The 24104-nt window shown below is 42.5% G+C and overlaps 6 protein-coding genes across 7 annotated transcripts; 1 reads left to right on the forward strand and 5 right to left on the reverse strand.

Moving 5' to 3' along the window:
- Positions 1-3: 3 nt before the first annotated feature.
- Ugt35A1 (UDP-glycosyltransferase family 35 member A1) lies at positions 4-1976 on the reverse strand. Its single transcript, XM_017176729.3, has 2 exons — positions 1649-1976; positions 4-1492 (listed from the first exon to the last, which is right to left on the reverse strand). Exons 1-2 carry the CDS (start codon positions 1941-1943, stop codon positions 162-164), a joined length of 1626 nt encoding a protein of 541 aa, XP_017032218.1. The 5' UTR covers positions 1944-1976; the 3' UTR covers positions 4-161.
- A 764-nt stretch (positions 1977-2740) lies between these two features.
- Positions 2741-4694, reverse strand: LOC108081484 (UDP-glycosyltransferase UGT5-like). Its single transcript, XM_017176683.2, has 2 exons — positions 4453-4694; positions 2741-4263 (listed from the first exon to the last, which is right to left on the reverse strand). Exons 1-2 carry the CDS (start codon positions 4691-4693, stop codon positions 2888-2890), a joined length of 1617 nt encoding a protein of 538 aa, XP_017032172.1. The 5' UTR covers position 4694; the 3' UTR covers positions 2741-2887.
- Positions 4695-4857: 163 nt separating this feature from the next.
- On the reverse strand, positions 4858-7286 carry LOC108081502 (UDP-glycosyltransferase UGT5-like). The gene is made up of 2 exons (XM_017176720.2): positions 7032-7286; positions 4858-6704 (listed from the first exon to the last, which is right to left on the reverse strand). Exons 1-2 carry the CDS (start codon positions 7270-7272, stop codon positions 5329-5331), a joined length of 1617 nt encoding a protein of 538 aa, XP_017032209.1. The 5' UTR covers positions 7273-7286; the 3' UTR covers positions 4858-5328.
- Positions 7287-7436: 150 nt separating this feature from the next.
- Ugt303A1 (UDP-glycosyltransferase family 303 member A1) lies at positions 7437-9866 on the forward strand. 2 transcript variants are annotated; one of them, XM_017176722.3, is made up of 2 exons: positions 7437-7720; positions 8050-9866. In XM_017176722.3, the coding sequence occupies exons 1-2, from the start codon at positions 7459-7461 to the stop codon at positions 9366-9368; spliced, it is 1581 nt and encodes a 526-aa protein (XP_017032211.1). In that variant the 5' UTR covers positions 7437-7458; the 3' UTR covers positions 9369-9866. The 2 variants fall into 2 exon arrangements, with proteins under 2 accessions (XP_017032211.1, XP_041633514.1); XM_041777580.2 differs by lacking the exon at positions 7437-7720 and adding an exon at positions 7745-7889.
- Positions 9867-18096: 8230 nt separating this feature from the next.
- Positions 18097-18633, reverse strand: LOC121502063 (uncharacterized). Its single transcript, XM_041774760.1, has one exon. The coding sequence runs from the start codon at positions 18631-18633 to the stop codon at positions 18097-18099; it is 537 nt and encodes a 178-aa protein (XP_041630694.1).
- A 1082-nt stretch (positions 18634-19715) lies between these two features.
- On the reverse strand, positions 19716-23909 carry LOC121502062 (uncharacterized). Its single transcript, XM_041774756.1, has one exon. The coding sequence runs from the start codon at positions 23907-23909 to the stop codon at positions 19716-19718; it is 4194 nt and encodes a 1397-aa protein (XP_041630690.1).
- Between the last annotated feature and the right edge of the window lie 195 nt (positions 23910-24104).

The following is a 24104-nucleotide window of genomic DNA, read 5'->3' on the forward strand; positions in this document are numbered from 1 at the left end:
ATATTTATGTTTCATAAGGTGGGCTTTAATCTCAAACATTAAGTTGTTCTTATTCCTATGAGTAAAGTGTTAAGTTCAACTGATTACGAGTGCTTCAAAACACAAAACATACAACAGATAGGTGACTGTATAAACGAGACTAGTTAATGAACTTTAATTGGTTACTGGGTCTTCAATTTGCTCGCCGACCCACGATGCCTGGCGATGATATAACTGAGACCCCTCAGTAGGTAGTTCAAGGCAATCACGAAAATCAGTGTGGCGACCGCAGTGACTGCGATGAGCAGTCCCCAGGTGTCGAGGCCATGCAACTGGATGAAACTGAGATCGCGGGAGGCACATCTCAAGTGTTTGGCTCCCTCGTGCCGCAGTACGTACTCAGTCCACCAGACGGCCCGCTCCAGGGCTGTCTCCTTTTGATCTCGGAACAGTTTGGACTTGGTTTGCGCCGCTGCAGCGTAACTGGAATTGCTTAGCAGTTCCTGAATCAGGGATGTGAGCTCCGTGGCATTGGCGCTCCACAAATCCGCACTGAGGCCATAGCCCGCTTGCTTCGCCCGCTGGACATTCAGGTGCTGATCGTAGAAAACGGGCAGACCCAGAACGGGCTTTCCAAAGTAAATGCTCTCGATGGTGCTGAGTAGTCCGCCGTGGGTGATGAACAGCTTCACATTCGGATGAGCCAGCAGGTCCGGTTGGGGGAACCACTTGCTAATGAAAACATTCTCCGGTTTCCCGGGCAACTGATCGTCCTCAAATTTCCACAGGATCCGCTGCCGCAAGCTGGCGAACGTCTCCATCAGAACCTCACGCCGGGCTGGCGGTAAGTCGGCGCTCTTGATATTCGAACCCATGGAGAAGTATATAACTCCCTCAGGCGATTGATCTACGAACTGGGCCAATTCCTTGGGCAAATCCTGCACCTTTCGCTGCTGCTGCAGATGGAGTCCGCCCACCTCAATCATATTGGGCAGGTAGGAACGTGGATAGCTCAGCGAAAAGTGCTGACCCAACAGAACCAGCGAAAAACTATCCATGATCTCTTCCAGAGATTTCCGGGCAGAAGGAAAGTATTTGGCATACAGCTCCCTTTGGGTGGGTAGATGGACAATCCTCTTGTGCAGCCAAATGACAATAGCCTCCCACACATTCCACAGACGCTCCTCGAAGACCATTCGCTCCGTTCGCGACGAAAGGAGCATGGGATTGTAGGACAATGGCGATATATTGCCCATCAACTCATCAATGTGACGATCCGTTCCGTACGACGAGATGCCCATAGTCAGGGCCCCAAAATGCTGTGCCAGGCCAAAGAGAGCTTCGTTCTGTACAGTTTCCATTATAACCAGATCAAAGTGCTCCTGACTTTCCAATAAATCCTTTACAGCCGGCTCATCCAGCACACTTGTGGTCAGCAGATTAAGAAAATCCGTTGTCATGGTCAGCACTGTCCATTGACTGGCTGTCTGGTCGTAGGCCAAGTTGGAAAATGCTGAAATACATAGGGGTTTTACATGTACTATACGTTTCTAGTTATCTAAACAATATAGATTTAATCAATTTCCAATTGAAATAGATCGATCAAGGCCATGGCAACATGTAGAGCCTTCTTTACCTGATAAGTTCTAAACTTTTCAAGTGCACTTACCCGCCATTATTTCGTGTATTTTCTTGGCTCCAATAACCCGAAAGTTGGGCTCAGTTTTATCGCTGCCAAAAGTGTTGATCACAGTAACATTATGACCTCGCCGGGACAACTCCTTCAGATACTGTTCGGCGAAAATGTACTGCGATCGGCCTGGGAAGGGGAACACGGCCAGAATGCGTGAACTTTGAACCTCCCCCTCGACGGCGGCTGCCCCCAAGCCCATCCCCACCAGCACTACAAATACCAGGCCTCCGAGGAGCGGACCCAGTCCAGTTCCAAAACATGGCAAGCTCATTCCCAAAGCAACCACAGCGAGTCGCTGGCAAACGACAACTAATCTCGAATAGAAAAAACTTTTCCATATATTTATCGGGGAACGACGATTAAAAGCATTGCCAAATTTTGCTCGCTCTGAACATTGGAGGTTCACTGGAGCGAGACAGTATTAAGTTCTCTCGATACTTTTAAATTTATGAACACATATATATATTTTCGGCGTCACCGGCTTGCTTCTGACAACTTTGTTGATTGTTTATGTTTTTATTTAGTTGTTATGCAAGTCATGAGCAAGGTGAGGCGCACTCTCTCTCAGACTTTACGTTTCTCTTTACAACTAAGTCACAAAATTAAACTCTACGTTTCTCTGTACTTATCTCTCTCTCTTTTCAGTGTTTCGCATTTGTTTTTGTTTACTAGAACATTTTTATTGAACGTTGTTTTTGTACTCAGAGAACTGATGAGTGTATACCCTACCCTTAATGAGTTGTTGATCATATCAGTTTCAAGCTTAATCTTGGTTCGAAAAATAATCATTTCGAACTTTAACTTTATTTGTTGATAATGGTAACAATAATTTGTAGAAATATAGAATCGAAATTAAGCACATTATTTGAACGAGATCTATATATATTTAAACATTTCGGAAGAATATAATTTTTAATAGTAAACTGGGAAACACTTTAAACAACCATAGGTAGAGGGAATCATTTAGATAAGATATAACTTCCAATGATCTCGGCATTCATTGTCCCTACTGAAATGTACCTCAATAACAGTTTTAGAAATCAAATTCAATAAAATCATTCAAATACATTTAAGCTTAATATAAGCCCGCGCTGGGATACCAGTAATGTTTATTCTACAGCAAAACTACAACATATTTTTAAATATATTCAAATGCTTTACTTTCTTACCACATACCATTGCAAATAATCATTACAATTATATATAAACCTTTTGTTACTTCACAAATAATAAACTAAAGTACCTATATATTTTAACTATGAAACTTATCAACATGTAGATTGGCCAAAACCGCTCCGCCAGTCTGACTAAATAGCTAAGGAGACACTTCCACTTGAAAAGTATAAAAAAAATTATGGCCACCACCAGGGTCAATCGTATTCCTACCATCAGAAACTTGTCTAAAGAATAATATTCGACCAGCTTTACGTGGGACGGAGAGACCTTCAAATGATGTGCTCCCCTGTGTCGCAGCACGTACTCTGTCCAGTAAACGGCCACATCCAGGGGATGATTGAGTTGATCCCGAAATCTTTCGGATATGGCCAGCGAATTTTCTTGAAAGCCTGGGTCGCTAATCAAACGATTTACAGCCTCCTTGAGCTCCTTACCAGTCACACTGTCGATGTTTACCTGCAAAGCGGCGCCCTCCTCCAGCAAGACATCCAAGTTTCGAAATTGATCGAAGAACAGAGGCATGCCCAGCACCGGCTTTCCATAGTAAGCGGCCTCGATGATGCTCAGCATTCCGCCGTGACTAATGAAGAGCTTCACGTTCGGGTGGGCCAGGATGGCCTGCTGGGGCAACAGTTTCGCTAGGTAGATGTTATCAGCTACCGCACACGGTGGCTCACCTTCAAATTTCCAGATCACGCGCTGCGGCATTAGTTCCAAGCTCTCCAGCAGCATTCTCCGCCTTTCCTCTGTTAAAGCCGTGGCCGGCAGCTCCACACCCAAGGCGAAATAGATCACACCATGCTCGGCTCCATTGATAAACTGCTGCAGATCCAAGGGTAACTTTGGGACCTCTTTGGGGATATGCAAACCAGCCACTTCTACCATGCCCGGAACACTCGACCTGGCCCGAAACAGGCTAAAGTGTTGATTGAGTAGAATCAGCGAAAAGCTGTGCCGTATCTCCGAGAAACTTTTTCCCAAGTGCCCGAAAAAGTGGTCGTGGACTACTTTCAGTTTCGGAAGAAACACCAGTTCCATCAGCAGCCACTCCTCGGTGGTGTAGTACCAATTGTACAGGCGATCCCAAAAGCTTGTTGCGGATGTCTCTCCCAAGGGCATCAGCGGCTCGAGGGCCATGGACGCCCCGTGTCCCACTAGACTGTTTAGATTCCAGTCCGCTCCGCAGGTGGACAGCCCGATCAGCTGGGCGTTAAACTGAGTTGCCAAGCCAAATAACACATCGGTATATGTCGGTTCCACAATTAGCAAGTCGAAGGTGGTATTCGATTGGATCAACTTCCGAACTTCCATGTTATTCAGCACATTCAGCGCTGCGTTAATCATGAGCCTCGTCAGAGAAGTACATTCTTCCCACTTGCTTATCGATCTGGTTATTATAGTTAATTCTGCGAATTCTGAAATAAAAAAAAAACATTACAAATTAGGATGAAGTTGTCTCTGTCAAACGAGTTTCTACTGTTCTTCCATTATAAATTAATATAAGGAGGCTGTGTTATCTTTATATCTTATCTTTAATAATTTAATGTTTCCATAGTTATAATAGACGAAGTCAGCATAGAAATATACTATTTTACTTCACATACCTGAGCAAACGTTCATATTATCAAAAATGCGTATATACGTGACATTGCCAATGGGCTGACAGTGCTGGAAGGCATGGATCACCGTCAACTCATGACCTCGATCGACAAGGGCCTGAACGTAGGGCGTAATCAGGAGGCACTGCGAATAGGACTCGAAGGGGGAAATGACTAGTACCCGGGCGCCATGTGCGGCGCTGGTCAGCCAGAGCAGCGGCAGAAGACATCGCCCCAGGGCGAACATATCGTTCCAACGCCAGTTTTTCGACTGACTAACTGATTGTTTGAAGAGCCAGCGATTGGAACTCTTTAGTGTTTTGGTTTCGCTGATTAGATAGTCTGCATCTGTATCAGACCAGCATTTTGAATTAAGTAAGGTACTAAAAAATAAATTAAAAATAAAAGAAATACGCTTTTATAAATTTTATTGTATATCATATATCGTCCTTAAGTTTCCTCAACAATTTAATACAATGGGAAAAATATTAGCCGACGGCGCCTAGACAAAAGCACTTATTCGATTCCAAAAATAAACCTGGAAACACTTTTAACTATCATAAAAAAGGGGATAATTAAGATTAGATAAAGTTTGGACAGCTCTTAATAAAAGTTATTACAATCCAATTGAAAGCACTCAAATATATGAATTTTTACTCTAACTACGCAGATGGTGAGCGGTTGGAATACCACTGATTGTTAAGTATTATTCAGCATTATATCCCCAAAAACATAGAATTAATACTCTGCTTGCATAAATTTAAAAATAATCAATTTCATACCAAATAACATTGCAGATTGTTAACCTCTAATACTTACAACTGCTGAATTATTGCGCAATTATTATGAAACCTGCTCTTGCCTCAATGTAAATAAACCTATTTAAAAGTTTAACTTTAAACTAAAGTACTTATATATTCTAATAACGCAACTCATCACCATGTGGATGGGCCAAACCCGCTCCGCCAGTCGGGCCAAATGGGCGAGGAGGCACCTCCACTTGGAAAGCGTAAAAAACACGATGACCACCACCAAGGTCAAGCGGATTCCCACCATCAGGAATTTGTCCACGGAATAGTAGTCGACCAGCTTTATGTAGGCAGGATACACTCTCATATGACTTGCTCCCCTGTAACGCACGATGTACTCCGTCCAGTAAATGGCCACATCCAGGGGATGCATGGGCTGATCTCTGAATCTTTTCAATAAGGCCATTGCATTTTCTCGGTAACTCGGCTCGTTTACCAGACGATCCATAGCCTCCTTGAACTCCTCCCCAGCCACGCTGTTGATGCTTAACTGGAGGGCAGCCCCGTCTTCCACGAGCACACGTAGGTTTCGGAATTGATCGAAGAAAATAGGCATGCCCAGCACCGGCTTTCCATAGTAAGCGGCCTCGATGATGCTCAGCATTCCGCCGTGGCTAATGAAGAGCTTCACGTTCGGATGGGCCAGGATGGCCTGTTGGGGCAACAGCTTTGCCAGATAGACATTATCGCTTACCGCACACGGTGGCTCACCTTCAAATTTCCAGATTACGCGCTGCGGCATCAGCTTAAACGTCTCCAGAAACATTTTCTGCGTTTCCACCGGCAAATCCTTGCTCTGCAACTCCACACCCAATGCAAAGAAGATTACACCATGCTCCGCTTCGTCGATGAACTGCTGCAGATCCTTGGGCAACTTTGGGTCCTCTTTGGGGATGTGAAAGCCGGCCACTTCTACCATTCCCGGCACACTCGACCTGGCCCGAAACAGGCTAAAGTGTTGATTGAGTAGAATCAGAGAGAAGCTGTTACGGATCTCCGAGAAGGTCTGTTCCAAGTGCCCAAAGAAGTGATCATGAACCATTCGCAGTTTGGGAAGGAATACTAGTTGTACCAGCAGCCATTCCTCGGTGGTGTAGTACCAATTGTACATGCGGTCCCACAGATGCTTCACAGGTCTCGCCCCCATAGGCATAAGCGGTTCCAGAATCATGGATGACTCAAGCCCCACCAAGGTGTTCAGGTACCAGTCCGCTCCGCACGTTGACAGACCCATCAGTGGGGCTTTGAATTGGGCTGCCAAGCCGAAGAGCACATCGGAGAATGAGGGCTCCACAACTACCAAGTCGAAGGTGGTATTCGATTGGACCAACTGCCGAACCTCAAAGTTATTGAGCACATTCAGCGATGCGTTAATCATAATTCTCGTCATGGAAATCATTTCTCCCCACTTGTTTGCCGTTAAAGATTGTATCAGAAACTCTTCGAATTCTGGAAAAATATAAAAAAATATATAGGTATATATTTATATTTATACTATAAAAAATAGGTTTGTGCAAAGGTTTTAAGAAAATATAATAAAATTGATTTGCTTCTAGAATATTTTTTCTTAAGTTAAATATTAAAGGGAGTATTTATTGGATAGATAGAACCTAAGAAACATGGGTTTCGACTTGCATCAGGCTGAAACCCTTAATCATTATACTCTAAATTTTTATTCGATCTTATCACTTTACGTGCCGACGAGGCGTTATCTTGCACCCAAAGTTGTATTTTCAAATGTCTGAATTTTCCGCGTGTGTCACTCCCTTCACATACCTGAATATACGTTATTGTTATCCGTTATGCGTATGTACTTCACATTGCCGACGGATTGGCATTGCTGGAAAGCGTGGATCACGGTCAGCTGGTGACCCCTAGCGGCGAGGGCCCTTATGTAGGGTGTCATCAGGAGGCACTGCGAATGGGACTCAAAGGGGGCGATGACCAGGATTCGGGCGGCGTTAGTACATCCGATCAGACATAGCAGCGGGAGAAGCCATCGCCCCAGGGCGAACATATCGATCGAGCGCCAGTTGTCCGACTGACTAACTGAAGAGCCAACGATTGGAACTCTTTTGCCTTTTCGCTCTTTGCGCCCGCTGATTAGATTGCCCCCTCGAGCATGTCTGGCCGAGTACTCCGGCCGACCCTGACCAAGGCAGTATCAGTTCGGGCGGCGGCATGTGCGGTCGATTTGTGTGAGATGACGAGGGGCCCGGGCATCGCTGGTCTTCTGCTCCCGGCTCTGCTCTGTGGCCTGTTGTGCCCTCAATTGGCCAGAACTGAGAACATTTTGGCCATATTTTCGTATACCTTCGGGTCGTCTTACCTATTAATCACACCATATCTGAAGAGCATCGTGCAGCGGGGTCACCAGCTGACCCTGATATCGGCCACCACCGAAATGCCCGAAATCGAGGGAGTGCATCACATTCGCGTCGCCAAATTGGATATGCTTATGAAAAGTAATGAACCTCACCTAAAATTAACTCTAACGAAATTAGTGTTATCAAATCGAGATTATTTTATGGATTACTATACATGAAATGGACTATGAGTTGCAAAACAATAACAAATTGTATACGAATAGCCACTCATTATGTTTAATTTTATACTGGAAAACTAATTTAATCGGTAATGCAATATATTCTTTGAGAAGATTAATGTTCAATTTGAATTTTATTAAACTAGGTCAGAGTTCTTGTTTAATGTGACTTTTAAAGCTATTTATGGCTCTGTTATTTTTTAAACCCAAATAATTGATAAAATGTCTGCGATTAAAATCCGTTCACAGTACTCTTGGAGTTTGACTACGACATCGAGCAAAGCAAGTGGATGGAGGCTCAGTTTGTGTCCGATTATTTCTACAACTGTTCAAGGTTCGTGCTCGAGGATCCCGGTGTGAAGGCGCTGCTCCGGAATACTAGTGCCCAGTACTCTATGATCATTCTGGAGGCATCGCACACGGATGCTCTCTACGGATTCTCGCAGGTCTTTAACGCTCCTCTGGTGGGCATCGCTGCCTACGGATCAGCATGGAACATTGACTTCCTGGTGGGTAACTCGGCTCCGAGTGTCTACGAGCCAATGTCCGCCCTGGGCTACTCTCCAGGTCTCAGTCTGCTGGAGAAGTGGCACAACCTGATCTTCATCACGGAGGAGCGACTGGTGGAGCGCTTCATCTACCTGCCCCGTCAAATTGATCTGTACAAACAGAATTTCCCCAATGCGCCAGTCAGTCTTCACGATCTCCGCCGGAGATTCTCGCTGATTCTGATCAATCAGCACTTTAGCATGGGCAGGGTGCGGAGCAATGTTCCCAATCTCGTAGAGGTGGCAGGCATGCACTTGCATGAGCCCCCTGAACCCCTGGGAGCTGAACTCAAACAATTTCTGGATGAAGCGGAGCACGGCGTTATCTATTTCTCCATGGGTCTGCAGATGTTGGACAAGTGGCTGCCCCCAAAAATGTTGGCCACAATGTTGGCTGCTTTTAAGCAACTGAAGCAACGCGTGGTTTGGAAAAGTAATGACCCAACAATGGCCAATAAATCGACGAATGTGTATGCCAGAGGACTTCTGCCGCAGCGTGCGATTCTCAAGCATCCCAATGTCAAGCTTTTTATCACCCATGCCGGTCTCCTGAGCACCATAGAGTCCACCCACTACGCCGTGCCTCTATTGTGTCTACCGATCTTCTTTGATCAGTTCCAGAACAGTGATCGCATGGAGAAGATAGGAGTGGCCCGGAGCCTGGACATCACGGGTCTTATGCCGGAGATGGTGGTGGAGGCCATCGAGGACCTGACCCAAAAGCCCAGCTACAAGCAGAGGGCCCTCGAGTTGTCCGCCAGATTCCACGACCAGCCCATGACGCCCATAGAGACTGCTCTCTGGTGGACGGAGTATGTCCTGCGGCACAAGGGAGCAGACCACATGCGAATCGCCGAGCAGGAGATGTCTCTGGTGCAGTACTACAATGTGGACGTGGTTTCGGTTCTCTTCGGCAGGATCGGACTGAGTGCCATGATTGTGATTTTTCTCGGCTGGAAACTGGTTTCGTTGGCAACGCGGAACCTTGAGTATCGGTTCAATGTACCCATGGTAAGGTAGCCACAAAGATATTTCATTTAAGAGCAAGTATACGTTAGAAAAATGTATATAAATTTATCAATGCGCTCTCTATTTGCAAAACAACTTCAAATAACAACGTTGTAAATATAAAATAAAGCATCCTTTTGTTTTAAAAAGGGTTACGAGTTAGAAATTTGTTTATCAGTTTACGTTTATTGTTATAAATCATGTTAATTATATAAAAAATATATTTTAATTGAAAAACTTTAAATAAGAAGAGATCTCTGTATTTTTATTAACCATCTTAATTATTATTAACCATTATTGTAGTAATTTTTAACTCAACTTTTCGCAAATACTTACACTACAAAACTTGAAAAAAAAAAAACAAACTAAATGTTTATAACCTTGCGATTGCTTAAGCTGAATGCTATAACTTGATAAGCAGCGTCCAAAACCGCGTGAATTGTAAATGTTTGTATCAGTCCTGATAGTGCAATATCTTATCAGTCGGTGGAATAGCAACAGAATGCGAAAGAAATTATTTTTCACTAAATCTTTTCGACAAATGTAAAAGTTTTTATAATTTATTATCTCTTTCAGCAATTAAAAAATATTAATCGTCTATAATTAGCTCGTAAATTCCTTAAATCTATTGATTTCATTTCACGAGCAAATAAATACAAATATTAACTAAAAAAAAAAAAGAAAATTAATGGTAGATAGGCCGCTTCTTTGAGCATCCTGTATATTCTAATTAGAAAACTTCACCAGTCGTTATCTATCCGAACCCTTTTCCTTTCACTTCTTTCTTTATTTTTCTTTCCTTTTTTTTCCCATAAACATAACCGCGCTCATTACGCATTTTACATCAATCAGCACGTGCCCAGCATGTTTTCAACTCTTTTTCTGCAAACATAAAAAAAGAAAAAACCAAAATGAAAAGGGGAATTGAAAAAAAAAAAGAAAAAAGGACATTAAAATGCGCAGGACAAGCCGATGAAAAAAGTGCGCACAATTGCGCTCACAATTGCTGGGTAAAATACCCCAGGAACGTGAACCAGAAGATGTCTGTGGTCGAAGTGGAGATTCTGGAACCCAAGGCTGTGCCTAAAAGCGTAGAGAGCTTCCCCTTGAAACCAGTGGAGTGTAACGGTCCATCGATAGCCAAGGTAACAAACGCTCTGCGCATTAAAATAGACCCAACTACAGGGATCAGTCCGTAAAAAGGGCATGAATAATCACTGGGAAAAAATAATAACAAGCGGTTTGATAACGCATTTGGTGTGAGTTCACCGATAAGATACGTTAATTAGAGGTTGTTCCTATCAGTGTTTGGTTTGCCTTCTTTGTTAAAAAATAAACGCATAAAGGCATTTCCGTAGGAAGGTCAAGTTTACATGTAAATTGATGTACTAATCAATTCCAATTTAAATCTTTTAAATTGATTTACAAATAAATTGTAAACGTTTCATTCAATGAAGTAAGAAATATGACTTTGTAACGTAGTGTTAGACTTAACATCTTATCAACCATATCTATTGGACAATAGGCCAACTGTATTTTCAACTCATCAAATTTATTTTCGTTCCCTTATACATTGTATATAAAATATGGGCCCCAAAAAATGTGGCTAATAAGTTAGATGCTAGCTGAAACCAAATTGCACTCAACGTGTTGTCAATTTCATGTTTATTGCAGATTTTTATTTGATTTAATGTATGCAACATTTGAATTTATGTGCCGGCCATAAACTGCCGCCAAAGTCTAATCCAAAAATTCTTGTAAAATTGCCAAAGCCCCACCGCGGCTGGGGGAGAGTTGACCCAACACAGAGCAGGTTTTATTGGCCATTTGGCAAAGACGCCAAGGGAACTTCGCTGGCTCTGCTGCTGCTGTTGCTGCCGCTGCTTCTCTTGGCCAATACTCAAGTGGGCGGCTTTCATTGGCGCTTAACTAACTGAAATTAAGTAAACTTTTCTTTTGACTTTCATAAGCCTTTTAATAAGCCATAATCCCCGCTGGCATTATCTGGCCCCCGACATAAGCGCACAAAGGACAAACGCCCACAGACACACGCATAATAAAATCTAATTAACATCCCGCACTGAGCTCGTGAAAACCTCACGCAATAAAAATCATCAATAGTAGGAAAGAAGTTTATTAAAAGTGATTTTCATCACTGCGACGACCAAGTCTCTCGGGGGGTTGGCGGGTGGATGGATGCTGGTGCGGAGAGAACAGGCACTAATGTAGGGGCAGGAACTAACATTTCCAGGGCTGATTAACTTTATAACACGTGAGCTGCTGGTCTTCTTCCTTTCTTCGAGCTGAAAGAACGTCAGAAGTCTTAGTTGTACTACACTTCTATTGTGTAGAGAGCATAAGCTACGTTGAGAAGCAGCACGTATATTTTATAAATGATTTATTTCTTCTAAACTTACTCATAAGTAAATAATAAAAAAACAATACTTAAAAAGAAGAAAGAAGAAATCTATTAAAAAGATTTCAAACATTTAATTGCTTTAGCTTTTAAATGTACTTAATTCTGTAAACCTAAAATTATAATTCTCCATATTAAAGAAATTTTTAATACATTTTTGTAAATTTTGTACAAAAAACTCCTATTTAGACCTATTTCAGTGCCCAGCTGATGTCACCACCACATATGTTATCTTGCCACAAAATTCAATTACAGAGCATATCCGATTCGTGGCATCGATAAGGCCTGTAATTTTCATTTTCCTATGAGTCTTATACATTCTTTTTGGTTAGAAAAGTTATGCGGCAAGCTTTTAATTAGCGCCTGCCAACCAGTCAGCCAGCCATCCTGGCCAAAGTCCCTGAGCGCATTACGCATACGCAGCGTTGACGCCGAGGTTGCCGCTGAGGCTGGCACATTGGCTCTGGGATTGCCGCTGGCTGCTCGGGCACGATTTTAATTAATTAGACTTTTATGAGGCGTACATGCAGCAGCAGCAGCAGCGGCGGTGGCTCAGTCATTGTTGGGTTAAGGCCCAGTTATTGTTTTTTTTTTGGCTTTTCGTTCGCTGAACTGAACGGAGCTGAACTCCCCAGTTGTTTTTGCTGTTTGCCGGACTGGCCTAATAAGCATTTCAGAGCTTAACACCGCCAACGAAATGTGTATCAAAATTTAGCATTTATTTTTCGGTGCGGTGGACACACACACACCCAAGGACACACACACATACACACACACACATGACGTGTGCGGTAATGAAAATTGCGGTGGCATTATGCTCAACATTTGGCATAATTGCAGCCCAGGATATGCGTTTATGCTCAGAGATTACTTTTTGTGGCTGCTGGCCATTGACCAAGCCCTACACCACAGCCAAATGCCACCACCACCAGGACTACCATCACCATCACCACCACCGTCACCGCCAACAGCGAATGACCGGGCGTAATAAAAGCCAGACGACGATGTCGCCTTTTGTATAAAGAAATAAAAATAATTCCCAACTCCCTGCGAACCCGCTCACATCTGTGTTGGCTTTTGTGTTTCAGCTCTTGTTATTGGTATCTCGCTTTGCTACTCTCCGGCTTCTTGTTCCCCCTTTTTTTTGTTTTTGGTGTGGTTGCAGGCAAATTAATTTCCACTTGCTTCAAATATTTTTTTTCCCATTGGCGCGACATGTAATTTGTCGTTGTCAGGCCTTTAAGAAGGGGAAAAGGGTTTTTAATGAAAGTTAAGAATTTATTTAAATGTAAATACCAAGGATTTTTTAAGAGTCAGAATATATCTTCATCTTTATATTGATTATTAACTTTCTAGATATGCACATACATATATTAAGTCTCTTGAGTTATACATATATACATCATTACATAAACATCATTACATTACATACATCATTAATAAATATTTTATAATAAAAAGGATATTGAAGACATTATTTTTCTAATTTAAATTTAAAGACACTAGATTTAAGAATTCAAAAAGCAAAAATTATTTTACGGAAAATTACAAAGATCAATTATACAAGTTTTATATTTATCTTTTACTCTATTTATAATTTAATATTACTTAAAACATCGCCTCATTAGATATTCAACATGATAAATGAAAACCTCCCAATATATATTTTTTGTAAATTGTAAGTATTGCAATTTCGGCATGTCCTTTAAATACCCACTTACTGCCAATGAAAGACATAAATTACTTGGAATATGTGGTAGAAAAACCGAACTCTGAAATGTCTAAAGGACTTTTATGGTGCAAATCAAGCAAAGGGAAGAAAAAACCGAGCTGAAAGTAACCAATAAACATAAAAAACAGTTGCAAAACAATAATTAAAATGCACACGCAACAATTTACTGGCTAGGCAAATGAATAAATATACATAAAAAAGAAGAAAGTGAACAAAAAATAAAGAATAAACCAAATTATGTTTATTATTATGCACGATGAATGGGATGGAAGTTGACGGGATGGAGCGGAATGGAGCAGGGCAAACAAAGAGCCAAAAGGAAAATTCGCTGAAGGAGTGAGTCGAGTCGGATGGGAAAACTGGGGGGAGTAAACCGGAGGGGTGGCGCCAAGTAATCCGCTTGTTAAAAATAAACGAAAATAAAAGCGATGGGCGATGGGTGGGAGCGAGAAGCAGAGGAAGCGCACACAAAACATAATCATCATAAACCGGAAATATCCCGACGGCAAAACATCCGCACATAAATTTTTTAAATAGTCTACAATATTTCGTTTTGCCGTTCGGCATTTGCCATTTGCCATCTCTGTTTCAGCTTCTTTTATTGTTGTTGTTACTCTTGTTGTTGGTGGTGTTCTTGGTGTTTGTGTTGTTGTTATTACTGTTGTTGGTGTTGCTGCTTTCCTTCCACTTGTTGTTGGCATATCCCGTGTAAATACGTTCAAGTGTCTGTGGCCCTCCCCAAAGATGGTCCAAAAGCCCAGCACCAAAAAACTTGGCCAACTGCAATAAACACACAAATTAACCCGTAATACCCAAGGCCAAGCCAAGGACCAAAAAGGACAACGTGCCGCAATTCCAGCTTCGCTTCGAGGTGGTTATTCCTGCTGTCGTAAGCAGCGCCAGCCGCAACGCACATAAATAAAATATTACAATTTTAATTTGTCTCTAATCCCGCTGGACATTGAATGGCTTGTGGCTGGGTCTGAATTACAGGCCCCGGGGCGGGATTTCATAAATTGCTTGAATACACACCCGGACCACGTTTATCTATGCGGATTTGTAGCCCTGGAACAATGGGTACATAAATCAAGTAGAAGGCTTCCGCTGACAGAGCTTATATGATGGAAAATCTGGTTGGACAGAAATAATAAGGTTGCGCTTGGGTCTCGCATTCTTTGCAAAATTCTAGAGGATTTCCAAAGAGCTTTCCTTAAATAAATTTCGGCCACGATCCATTAATCTATTAATATGGATGATAGATCATTTAATCGAGAGTTGGTATCGGAGGTATAGATTTATTTTTCCGACTGTGGTGGGCGAAATATCCATATTTATTACTATATCACTTTACTTTATTTTACTTTTATTTAAGTTACTTTACAGCGACTTGAAGATGGTATTCCTGCTAGAGCTCAATATAATATCGATTATACAATCAATTTATCGATATTTTACTATACAATACAATTTCAGAATCGATTTAATTAAAATAGTGGTCTGCCCCTTGGACTGCTGAATAGTAAGTTACTTGAACAGATATATTTACAGTTTTATAGTTAATATATTGAATTTACAATTTTTCATATGCCTCTAAATTAAACGATCATTTTAATGGCAGCCATACAAAGTCATTCGAATCGCACAAAATTAAAATCTAAATTCTGATCAAATTCTTGGAGATTCTAATATGTTAGCAGTCGTTGAACAGATCTCAAGATATTTATATATATCCTCTCATTTCTATTAACAATATTGTATTTATTTTTTCCTATTTGATTGATACTTAAGGCTCTTTATTTTAAACATTTTTCTTACATTAACGGTTCTGTTTCTTGATAGTTTGAATGCCTTTTCTGGGCCATCCAGTCGACGCACACGTTGCGTATACGCAACCTAGTCATTCACTTAATACAGCGAAGTAAAATCGCAAACGTTTCGATTGTAGGGACCCACTAAAAAACGCGATTTGATCGAGGCTCTCGACAATGGCCAGCGGCAGGATACTAACGGTAACCGTTACGGCAACACCAATAACTACACAGGCAGCAGGAAGCAACAACAACAAAAGGGACAACAGCGGCATGGAGAACAAAACTCAACAAGCTCAGGGCCATGCGATGCCCTCCACGATTGTTGCCATTGCCGTTGCCATTGCCATTGCGATTGCTTCTCGCTGCCATTAGAGTTGCGAATTTGGATTTTTCTCAGATCCTTGTATTACAACTTTGTTGTATTCTCTTGAACGTTATTAAAAAAATTGCTTATTGAAGTTTAGTTTCAATTATCATATTGATGAAATATATACATACTTACATACTTTATATATCTCAATGATGTGACATATCGTAACTCGGAAGACAATTGCAGCAGTTTATACAGACTTTATTCAAGATAGACGCCTATAAAACTATAACTTTTTTCGCAGTTATAAACAATACTACCATGTAACAGAAGTCCTGAAAGTTGAAATTTTTAGATAACTTAAACTTTTTACCTAAAGACAAAGGAGATCTTCAAATATTTTGCATATTTTAAACTTATAATGATATTATAAATTTTAACAGCTTTAACTTTTCAATTTTAAACACAACATTTAAAATACATTTCAAACCTAAGCACTTGGTTAGGATTTTGTAGAAATATAATTATTATATTCTACTCCTCTTAAAACTATTATTTTTCGATTTACAAAACGAATCATTAAGCTACCATAAATTAAAATAAGACGACTAAAATGTTTCCCTTAAATTGTAATTTTAAAGCCAAAACATTTTGGCTAACACATACATATACAAATTATTAAGATTTCACGTTTCTCAGAAAGAACAAAATATCCGCAATCCCATGGGATTGGGCCCATCCAAAATAAAAGATTTAAGTAACCTGTATCAAGTTTAGTCTTCTTTTATTCTTTCTTATTTTCCTTGCACTTTACTCGCTCGATTATTTATTTCAATTAAAAACACGTCTTCTCTTTAGAAGGCTCAAAAACGGAAGGGGAAGTGAACCACCATGAATATAGTGTGGACGTTTTTTTATTCAAATACTATAGTTATGTTTCACACTAATATCGATATTAGGGGCTCTCTCATATAGCATATTTACACATATCGACATTAGGGGCTTGCTTTCTAATAATTATTTTGCATGCATTTGGCATTTTGTATAAGTGAATACTTACAGCCGCTATGTATTTTGACTATATAATTTGTCTTCTTTAGTCGGCAACACTGGTTCTCAAGTCCGTTGCTAGGGTCGACTATTGCTTACACGTCTCTTTTATTATTTCACGCCATTTCAACAGCCGTGAGCAACAAGATTATTTATGGTTTTTTCTCGCGCAGTCCCAAGCACGCTTTAAAATCGTCCCGGTCCCGTCTCCGTATCACTGCCTGGGCTTGAGGGCCGCAGTCTGGAGTCCAGAGTCCGTGGTCCGGAGTCCGTGGTCCCAGCCCAAACGCATTGTAGACACGCGTGTTTGGACAGAAGTTAGCTAGTAGGAGGAAGTCTGTCCAGTGGCACTGCCATTGCGACTGCCTACTTCGCGGCGTTGTTACAATATGGGTGGTGAGGTCTGGTGTGGTGGCGGGGGCTGCTGGGTAGTGGGCGGTAATTTCTGGGAGGTGTGAGCACTTCGAGTGCTATAAAATGCCGGCGAGAGAACGAAGGCCGCGGCACACTGTTATTGTGATTTTTGGCAATGAATACGAAATGCTGTACGTCTCCGTTCTCGTTTTCGTCCTCGTTCATCTCATCGCTCTCCTCTCCCCCTCCAAGTTTTGTCGTGTTGTCTTTTGACAAATGGCTTCGATGATGTTTTTTATTGCCCAGACCTATCTGACTCAACTGTGTGTGTCTCCAACATTGTTATATATATGTACACAATGTATATCTCTACATATGTATACGTATATACATTCACGGATTGCGCATACGTAAACTTCAACTTGCAGTGGGCATATTTCGTTCATTACATCCCGCACAGACGGGATCTACCTGCCCCTAACTCTTCTTTTTTTTCGGGGCTAGTCAAATATTTATTTTTGTTCTCTCATTCCCCTGACGGTCTGTATATGATTGTCTGTCCCATAGCCATGTTGTACTCTACGTAAGGGCGTCCAGTAAATGGGTCCTGTATTTGTTACAATTTTGAATGGTTTATTTAAGCGGTGTATATCGATAAGAAAATTTCCGATATGATATATCTATAAAAAAAATTTGAAAGGTATGTGTTTATAAATGAATCCGCCCTAGTGTATACTGTTTAATATAATTTTATTTATTTCCGAACAATTACATTTAATATTGTCGACCGCGCTGCGTTAGATTGCATTGAGAGCAAGAATGTGACTGACTAAGCTTTGGCTATGCACGTCATTCGATTATGCTAGTCGAAGACGTAAACAAGTTACAGTTAGGAGTTAGAAATGAATGGAAAATTACTGGGCAAAAGCTCGCGCGCATGTGCAGCGATGCGCTGCTCGCTTAGCGACCGCTGATAAGGCCGCCGGCAGCGGCGATCAAAACAAAGAGCGCGAAACCCAATACAGGGTGTCTCGTTCCCAAACATACCGGCCCCCCTGAACGGTCGTTCAGCACAGAGGCAAGACAGCAATTTTGGTAATTGGGCGTTTGTAGAATCCATGGGCCGTCTTTACTGTTACGACCCGTACTTTGTCATCTGATCCTGCGTGCACCTCGCTGATGCGTCCAAGAATCCATTTAGAGGGAGGTAGATTAGGCTCCTTGAGTACCACCAGTGTGTCGATCTTCAGATTCTCAGTTTCTAGATGCCATTTTGTGCGTTCGTGAAGCGATGTCAGGTATTCCATATGCCACCGTTTCCAGAAACCTTGGACCATAGCTTGCAGCTGATTCCACCTCTCCAGTCGATTGATTTGCATATCCAGACGGCAGGGTTCAGAGAGGGCAGTATAAGGAGCTCCAGTCAGGAAATGAGCGGGAGTCAGCGGGTCCAACGAATTATCCCCATTTGGGCACAGTGGGCGAGAGTTGAGGATGGCTTCAATTTGGGTCAAAACAGTCGCTAGTTCCTCAAACGTGAGAGCCTTGGATCCAAGTATCCGTCGCATATGAAGTTTTATGGAACGAACGCCGGCTTCCCACATTCCGCCAAAATGAGGGGCAGATGGGGGTATGAAGTGCCAAGAAATGCCTTCGTTGCACAGTGGCCGATTTGGCTGTTCTAGCGGCAGAAATGGAATTTCATAAAAAGTAACGATAAATTTACCAAGTTTGAAATTTTTATCAAATCTTTACCTAAAAAGAAATTAAACTTTACACCTTTAATTTAATTTAATTTTTTATTTTTTATTAAAAAATTTTTTTTTAACTTAAAAATTTTTTTTTAATTTTTCATTTCTTTTTTTAAATATTGAATGAGTTTGTATTTTGTTTTTAAAGATGTTATTTAAAAAAAAGCCACAAACAAATATATTTCAATTTTCCGAGTCTGAATCGGAATTTTCTTCTTGCATATGTAGTCTACAAGTAGATTTTGAACTTTAATGTCAAATGAAACTGCTTTGCTCGAACTATTAGCCGCACTTTTGTTTAAACTTGTTATTAGTGGATCCGACTATACCAACAATAAGTGCAAAAGATCCTTCATTTGTTAGACCGAGAGTTTTTGCGAGTATGGTTCAAGCGAAAATTTCTTAAGTAATGTTTGCTAAAAATATCCTAAACTTTAGCAGGGGCACGTAAGGGCAGCTGATCTTGGTTAATTTACATACTAGACGAACCATAGTTTAGCACAGTTATACAGTTTTTGCGGGCCGGGACGAGCTTCACAAAGATTTAGTCTACAGAAGCTGAAACATGCTTTTAAAAAGGGGGCTACAAACATTGATGGTTTTAAACATAAACTACAAATACAACATCGACTCACAGGTCACAAAACATTAATTTTCTTATTCTACATACCTTAAGCTTTAAGAAAATAGAGAACTTGTTTCAAAAAAGGTGAAATCTAATAAAATGTCGCAAATATAAAATAGAGTGCAGCAACCGAGGTATAAGCTCTGAAAAATAGTGTGCTACCATATGTTGACTTTGATTGTTAACAGCTGATCTATTTAATCGCTATGATCGGTTTTAGTATTTTTTGTTGTATATATGATTATATTACTATCGATAGAAAATAAAACTTTTATTAATTTTAACAGTTGAAAATATTCTTAATCTGCCGCTAGAACAGCAAAATCGGCCACTGTGCGTTGGCGAAGAATCCAGCCAGTTCCTCATCTTTTGATCGTTCGATGACTAGGCGTCGCATGTCGTCCAAAGTTTGCTTTCCGCCATGAAATGTGGTTCCGTTGTCCGAGTACAGATCGGTGGGCTTTGTTCGTCGGGCAATAAATCGTTGAAAGGCGGCGATGAAGGCCTTTGCAGTCAGATCACTGACGACCTCGATATGGATTGCCTTTGTAGTTAGGCAGACAAAAATAGAAAACCATGCCTTTCCGATCCGAGGAGTTCGTCCTGTTGATTCCTTGATGGCGATCGGTCCAGCGTAATCCAGCCCTGTATGTTGGAAACAGCGACTAGCCTGAACTCGAGGGATTGGCAGCTCTCCCATGATCTGGTTACTGGTGCCTTTGCGTTGAAGAAAGCAGCGTTTGCATTGGAAAACTGCCTTTCTGACCAGATTGCGTGCACCCAGAATCCAGTACTGCTGACGAAGATTGGTGAACGTAGCATCAACTCCAGTGTGTAGATGTGAAACGTGAAAATGTCGAACCAGGAGCCCAGCTAGTGGTGAATCCTTTGGTATTAGGATTGGATGCTTGGCGTTGAAGTTGATTGTCGATTTGTCGATTCTTCCACCGACTCGCATAATTCCATGATCGTCCAGAAATGGGGAGAACCGAATTAAATGCGATTTAGCATTAAGCGGGCGTCGATTCTCTAGCTGCGCATATTCTCTGGCAAAGAAATTTTGTTGCACGTGTCGGATGAGTCGGCATCGTGCGGCCTGCAACTCTTCGGTTGTAAGGAATGGTGCCGGATTCCTATGACGAGATCGAAGAGAGTGAATAAAGCGATAACAGTAGCTAGATACCCTTAGCAGACGCGTCCAGGTTGAGAATTTGTGGATGAGTAACTCGTAGATACTTTCATCAGGAAAGTTATGTAGAGTTGTGGGCTTGACAGCTCTCTCTTCGGTGTTGACATCGAGATTTGAAGATACGCTGAACTTGCTTGTAGACGGTGGCCAATCAGAGGGCGGTGTGGCCAGCCATGATGGACCCTTCCACCACAGTCGATGCTCCAGAAGCTTGGACGGATGAAGTCCTCGAGAAGCACAGTCGGCAGGGTTGTCCTCTGTGCGAACATGATTCCAGCAGCTGCGAGGAAAGTCGTTCAAGATCTCAGCCGTTCGGTTGCAGACGTATGTGTTCCAGTTTCGTGGGGGAGCTGAAAGCCAGTGTAGCACAATTTCTGAATCTGTCCAGCAGCTCGTGCTGAAAATAGGAATCGTTAGTGAGGCTTTGACAATCGAGAGCAATCGAGAAAGAAGTAGAGCAGCATTCAGTTCCAAACGTGGGATCGAAACAGGCTTGATCGGGGCTACACGGGTTTTGGCAGCAACTAGGGTTATTTGAAAACTGCCTCCATATGCTACTCGAGCGTATACAACCGCACCGTAGGCTTGCGCGGATGCGTCGGCGAATCCGTGTAGTTGAACGTCTTGGAATGGTGACGCAATGTATCGTGGTACTTGACATTGCGTAAGTGTTGGCAAATCCTCCACCAAGGCCTTCCAGCGCGAGCGTAGAGTTTCAGGAATCGGGTCATCCCATTGCAGAACACTTGTCCAGCTTTCTTGGAAGATAAGCTTGAGTAGAACTGTGACTGGCGCTACCAATCCAAGCGGGTCATAGATTCTTGATAGCTGCGACAAGAGTTCCCTTTTCGTCGGAGAAATGGTCGGATCGCACTCCTTAATATTGAGGTACATGACGTCCTTTCCGGGATTCCATTGGATGCCAAGAATTTTGATTGGTGAATCCGCAGCTGATTTGTTGAGGAGCTGGATAGGCTCATAACATCGGTCCTCTTCTGGCAATGATTTTAGAAGACGCCAACTGTTGGAACTCCATTTCCGTAGTTTGAATTGCGCCTTATCCAACAGTTGAATCAGCTCGTTTTTGAGAATCATGAGCTCGTCGAATGAGTTGCACCCTGTTGGGATATCATCTACATAAGCGTCGTGTAGAAGCGCGTGGGCTGCTGCGGGGAACTCGTGGCGGTGATCCTCAGCTAGTTGCTTAAGAACTCGAACAGCCAGAAATGGTGACGGCGCCAATCCGTAGGTGACCGTCAACAGGCGAAAATGAAGCAGTGGTTCATTCTCGTTCTTGCGCCAAACAATGCGCTGATAATTGGTGTGCGGCTTGAAGACTTGAAGAGCCTGGCTAGGATGTATATTATCCATCTCCATGAAAGAGCGAACCATCGTGTCGAGGTCCGCGTGATGAGTAACCGCTGAAGTCAGGTGATCATCGCATGCATTGTAAGAGCCTGCAATAATCCAACCAAAAACAGTATTCAGAGCGATAGGAGCGTCGTTACCAAAGCATTTCTGTTCTCCAGTATAAAGAGACCAGAGTTGATCTGATCCAACGATGACATCGATGGATCCTGGCGTGCAGAATGTGGGATCTGCCAAAGGAAGCTCGCAGATTTGCTTCCACGTAGAAGATGAGGTGTCAATAGCCTGGGCCGGGAGTGATGATGTCAGCGAATTGAGAATAAACGAGACCAGTTCGACAGTTTGGTCCGAATGACGAGAGCGCAGCTTGATATGTGCGCGTCCTCGGGTAACGCCAGCGCTGTTGGCTGCGAGACCGAGTACAGAAATCCGGGCGTGCGTTCGACGTACGCCTATTCGCTGAACAAATGATTCCGACGCCAAGGTGATTGTGGACCCAGTGTCCAAGAGCAGCCTGCAGGTTGTAGTATTTCCCCAGGCGTCGACGACGTCTGCAAGGATGGTTGGCAACAGAGTCTGCGAACCTGCAGCTGAAATATTCTCCAGCGTATGATGCGTGAAGTTATTTTCCGCGGGAGGTAAACTCCCTGATTGATGAATCTCTTGACCAGGCGGTTGATTCTGGCCGATTGTAGACGCCGCTTGTGAGGTTGATGGACGATCGCGGCTGTCCATACGGGCTCTCTCCAAGTAGTTACCGTTTTGAGTTGGCTGCGCCGAGCCAGGGTGAACCAGGGTGTGATGCTTGCGGCGACAAATCCGACAAGTGTGTCTCGATGTACAGTTACCCGCCATGTGACTTGGGCTGAGGCAATTGAAACATAGCTTTTTCGTCTTGAGAAACTCCCGGCGAGCTGCGATGTCGAGTCCGTTGAACTGAGGACACTTGAACAGTTGATGAGTTTGCTGGCACGATGTGCATTTGGGTTCTTCTCGTCTAGGATGCGTATCTGCGTGGTGCGTTGTGGCTGCGCGTCGAGCTTGGGTTGGTCGAACTAAGTGAAAAGCCTCCAAAGTATCGCAGCGAGAGGTGAGAAATTTAAGGAATTGGTTGATGGTCACACCTTTTCCCTCGGAGTCTGCGCACTGCGCCCAAGCTTGGCAAGTATCGGTATCTAATTTTGACAATAGGATGAAGATTAGCCAAGGATCCCTCTCTTCGCAGTCAAGGGCTCGCAAACCACGAATAACTTCGTCTGCGCCATCGGCCAGTTTCCGCACTGTGCTGAGATTAGTAGACGTAGCACTGGGAAGTGTCATGAAACTGTTGAGGAATGATCGGATAATTAGCGATTGTTTGTTATATCGCTGCTCAAGCCGATCCCATGCCTCCCGATAGTTCTCATTAGTCACAGGAATATGTTTGACTAAATTGAGGGCGTCTCCGGATAGATACGATTTGAGATAATGAAATCGTTGACAATCCGTCAGGCTCGAATTGGAAGCAATCGAGTCCGTAAACATATCCGAAAAATGTTTCCAGTCCTCATAATTCCCGGAAAAGGTTGGGAGTTTGATTCGCTCGAACTGGAAATCCACATGGCTCCTCTGGGGCGCATCTGCTGGTTGCACAGTGGCCAAAATATTGTTAGACGTCTGATCACGCCGTAACTCCTCCAGAGTGTTGCTGAGAATGGCGTGTGTAGCATAATGTTTCTCCTCATAGGCATCAAAATCGTCGTCCGGATTCTCCCAATCCGACTCCGATTGGAAGGCGTACAGCTCTTCCGAATGTCGCACAAACCGCAAATAATTGTCTTGAATTTGCGACAGGCGCACCACAATTGTGTCCACTGATTGAATGTCATCTACAAATTTTAGGGCATTATTATGCGCCCGTGTGATTTGGCTTTTACAAAAGCCCCGTTGTTGAATCACACTCCGCATGGCGATCGCGAAAAGATAACGACTCTATACGATTTTGAAATCTATAGATCACCGTTGACGAAAACCTCAATAATTAAATTAATTGGCCGAAAATAAACAGTATTGGTGGATCCGGCTCGAAGGACCAGTTTTTTAGAATGTTTATAAATGAATCCGCCCTAGTGTATACTGTTTAATATAATTTTATTTATTTCC

Source organism: Drosophila kikkawai, chromosome 3R, assembly GCF_030179895.1.
Source record: "Drosophila kikkawai strain 14028-0561.14 chromosome 3R, DkikHiC1v2, whole genome shotgun sequence".
NCBI classification, from domain to species: Eukaryota; Metazoa; Arthropoda; class Insecta; order Diptera; family Drosophilidae; genus Drosophila; species Drosophila kikkawai.